This window comes from Poecilia reticulata, unplaced genomic scaffold (assembly GCF_000633615.1).
Source record: "Poecilia reticulata strain Guanapo unplaced genomic scaffold, Guppy_female_1.0+MT scaffold_1085, whole genome shotgun sequence".
Taxonomy (NCBI): Eukaryota; Metazoa; Chordata; class Actinopteri; order Cyprinodontiformes; family Poeciliidae; genus Poecilia; species Poecilia reticulata.
In genome coordinates this window covers 396-4,500 of record NW_007615824.1, presented here as the reverse complement: position 1 = coordinate 4,500, position 4,105 = coordinate 396, and the positions used below count along the sequence as shown (strand labels likewise).

The window sequence follows — 4,105 nt, the reverse complement described above, 5'->3', positions numbered from 1 at the left end:
CGCGAGAAGCGATATGGATGAATGGAAAAAAAACAACAAAACAACGATGAACGCTGTGTGCGCTAGGGGGTGAGGGGGTGTTGAGTGGATGGAAGAGTATAACTGGGAATCTCTAAGAATCTCCCGAGAACACCCCTCCCCCCACCCCACTCTCGGCTCACACACATCATCCAACTGGAAAGCAAGAGTCTAACTCTGCTCTTGGACTCTTGGAAACCACTGGGGGAGCCCAGGAGAAAAATTTTGGGAACCACTGGTTTACGCCAATTTGGTGACTTTGGCCTTGAAATGTTCTGCTTTCCTAGTAACAGAAAAACACATTGAAATCCTAATCTTGATAAACATACAAAAAAAACTGTCAGCTATTCTCTACGAGGCCGTCCTGATGTGAGATCAGCACAGAGGTGATATTCAAAGACGGCCTGGCTCAGATGAAATCCATCAATCTGATTCGCGGTGAAGTAATTGCCTGATGAATCCATCCGTCTTCTCACCGCATCGTGTCATAATCAGCTGTAGCACTTCTGATCACATTGACTTTTTGACCCACGTTAACAGTGACGGAGATGGAAACGTCTCATTACAGCCAATCATGGACCTCGGCGGCTGACACTGTCAGAGAGGAGAGACAGTTAATCAGGCTGTTGTCTCTGATCTCTCTTCTCAGAGGTTTCCCGGAACGACTCCTGTCCCGACCTCCCCGAGATCCAGAACGGCTGGAAGACGACGTCGCACGTGGCGCTGGTGCGAGGAGCTCGGATCACCTACCAGTGTGACCCCGGGTACGACCTGGTGGGACGGGAGACCCTCACCTGCCAGCTGGACCTCTCCTGGAGCTCTCAGCCCCCCTTCTGTGAAAAGAGTCAGTTCTTTTCAGTGTTTTAGCACATAATTGGGAAACCTTCTGAATTTAGAATAACTTTACCAATTCTCTAAAAAAAAAGGAAATGGACTGATTTAATGTCAGACATTGATGAACAAGTATTGTCTTTTTATACATTGTAACCTAATATCTACCTGAGTGAAGTTGGGTCCCCACCTTCTTCAAATTGGACAAAATTGGTGTCAAAAGTTTGTGCTACGTTTGTGCAGCAAAAGTTGTTGTTTGTGCTTTGTGGTTTGAAGATATTAATGAAAGCTTAAAGGTTAACCAGCCCCCCTCACTTTCACTAAATCAAAATTACCTTTGAACTTCAAAGCCAAAGCAGCACAAACAAAAAGTTTTGCTGCACAAACTCAGTCAAGTTGATTGGCACCAATTTTGCCTGATTTGAAGAAGATATGAGGGACTGGATGACCTTTCGTGACCTCTGGAAACATTTCTTAATGTCTTTAAAACGATAGCGGCACAAACGTAGCACAAACTTTTGCCACCAATTTTGTCTGATTTGAAGAAGGTGGGGGGGGGCAGCTTCACTCAGGTCTAATACTGAGATCCAACAGTTTTCTTCACCACTTGAAAATTACACTACTTCCATTTACCGCTGATCAAGTCACCGCTCAGAAGTTGATGTGGTTTTATTTCCTCCTCTCAGTCATGTACTGCTCCGACCCGGGCCACGTGGAGCACTCCACCAGAACCCTGTCCGACCCCAAACTGCTGGTCGGCACCACCATCCAGTACAGCTGCAGCCCCGGCTTCGTCATGCAGGGCGGCGCCACCATCACCTGCTACGGCCGCGAGCCGGGGACGCCCGTGTGGACGTCTCGACTCCCTCACTGCATGTGTGAGTATCTGACGCAGAGCGCCCTGGGCCGGTCGGTTAGAGAGAAACGGTTAAACACGTAGAAACGAAACAGTCTGACCACTGGAAGCCTGCACAAGACGGAGAACAGAGGAGCTTTGGTTTCCTGCTGCAGAGCCATCTGACACGACTGGGTCTGTGTGAGTCCTTCTCTCTCTCTCTGTTTTATTTCTCTCTCTCTCTTTTTATTTTGCAGCATTAATGCGAGCCATAGTCTGAGCTGCTTTTACACTTCACCCTGGGCCTGATAATGTGTGGACTGTGTGTATTTTTCAGGGCTATTAATGTAGGTGTCAAGTGTTTGATATTTAAATGAAATGCTAATAGAGCGTACCAATCAGCCCTCAGCCACCTGGAGGAGGGGGTGGAGATTATCCATGACTCATGTCACCTTAGTCAGAGGCTGTCAAATCTGTCTGTGCCGCTACGACACACACATACACACACACACACGCACACACACAGAAAATTCCTAATTTGGGGTTGAGAAACGCCAAAATCCCTCCTGCTAGTGTTTGTCGTGTTTTTCTCCTCCAGCTGAGGAATTTGTTTCCTGTGATAACCCCGGTCTCCCTGACAACGGCTATCAGATCCTGTCCAAGAGGTTGTACTTGCCCGGCGAGACACTCACATTCGTTTGTTACCAAGGTTATGAGCTCATAGGAGAGATGGCCATTAAGTGCATAATCGGGAACCCTTCGTTTTGGAGTGGCCCTCTTCCACTCTGCCAGGGTGAGATTTTGGTCTTTTTGATTTTATCGTAATCTGTAGGTTTAAAGATGTGAGGGGCATTTCCAGTTGTTACAGAACATGCCCTTCACATTTCCTGTAAAAACTAATTTAAGGATGCACTGATCCACTTTTTTCACTGATACAGATATCTGAGGTTCAGTATGAGACTGAACTGAGGTCATCTGTTCATCTTCAGGTTTTGTCACTTTTCTGCAGGTCTTTTCTATCACATGAATCCAGTTAAATCTTATTTAAATTAAACTTAAATTTTTTATTTAAGTTTAATCAGCAATTAAACTTAATTGTTTAATTGCTGATTAATTGCTTTTTTGTCAGTTTCATCAACTGACAGTTTCATCAAATAACAGATCATATTAAAAACAATAATTGTCTTTGTTGTTGAGCTCATATGTCAATTTATTTACTAATTTAGTAAGAAGAAAGAGTTTTGATTTGAACATTTTTATTTTTTTATTAGACCCTCCAATTAACTCGATTAAGCATTTTAATCCAGTCCCATCACAACTACATCAATGTGGGGCGGTTAAATCCTAATGAGTAAAACATTAACTGATCATGTGTGGAAAAGTGAGATTTTCAGCTGCTTCCATTCACTATCGCCAAAAAGTATATTATCAGGCATAAAACAGTTTTCAAATGATCTAAGAGGGCAGGAGATGAAGATAAGTGACAGAAAATGTATCAGTAAAAAATGCGTTTAGAAAGCACATTGCGTGGATGTTTTCTCTATTTTTGACGTAAATTTTTAACTGACTTGACAGGCATAGTACAAAAAAAGAAGACTGAATGTGAACCTGGAGGAGAGGCTTTGTTGAAAATACAGACTATAAAAAAGAAACAGTCTGTGTGATGTCAGTTTTCATATGCCCTGACTGACAGAATGATGTTTTTCAGCTAACCGTGACTGCTTTGGCAACCATGCTTTGGAAGGTGAGTGTCTGTCTGTGTGGTGAGAAGTGAACACTTTTTCTTAGCAGACAGATAAATCAAAAGTCACAAAGAAAGGGGGGGGGGAGGGGGGGGAGTGTTTCATAAAACCAGCATTCCTCCCTCTGGGTATGTTTCATCTACAGATTTCATTTGCCATATGTGTGTTTATTCCACTACCAGCGTTTATCCATTTCATTCACTTGCATTTCCTGAACCCCCTTCAGCCTGACTACTTATTTTCTGGAAGATGCTCTCTTATTAATCCTGCATCATTCATTTGTTGGGTGTCAGTTGCAGAGGCGACGGCAGGCTCCCCTCTGCATGGAGGAAAAGTAGCGCTAGCCATCTTCATCCTGGTTCTGCTGCTGTCTGTGCTGCTGGGAGGCGCCTATGTCTACGTCACCAGGTGAGTCCAAAATTCCTGGACTGAGAATCACTGTGACAAAACGGCTCAGATAAACACAGGAAGGCTCCGGGTTCAAGTTTCCCTTTTTTATCACCCAGGGCTAAAGTAAGACTTAGACTAATGTTTGACCTTCTTATCGTTTATATTTCTATTGATACGTTTTATTATTTTAACTAGTTTTCATGTTTTTATTTATTATTTTATTTGTTTATCTATTATTGCTGGAGTCTTGCAACGAAACGTTGTTCTGTATGTACATTTTAAATGTGCA

General features: G+C 43.4%; 1 protein-coding gene across 2 annotated transcripts; it reads left to right on the top strand.

Annotated features, from left to right (window-relative positions):
• The first annotated feature begins 634 nt into the window (after positions 1-634).
• LOC103461330 (seizure 6-like protein) lies at positions 635-3,857 on the top strand. Of its 2 annotated transcripts, none has more exons than XM_008403641.2 (5): positions 635-862; positions 1,536-1,727; positions 2,283-2,477; positions 3,393-3,428; positions 3,726-3,857. In XM_008403641.2, the coding sequence occupies exons 2-5, from the start codon at positions 1,538-1,540 to the stop codon at positions 3,836-3,838; spliced, it is 534 nt and encodes a 177-aa protein (XP_008401863.1). In that variant the 5' UTR covers positions 635-862; positions 1,536-1,537; the 3' UTR covers positions 3,839-3,857. The 2 variants fall into 2 exon arrangements, with proteins under 2 accessions (XP_008401863.1, XP_008401862.1); XM_008403640.2 differs by having other exon boundaries at positions 637-862; positions 3,720-3,856.
• The last annotated feature ends 248 nt before the right edge of the window (positions 3,858-4,105 follow it).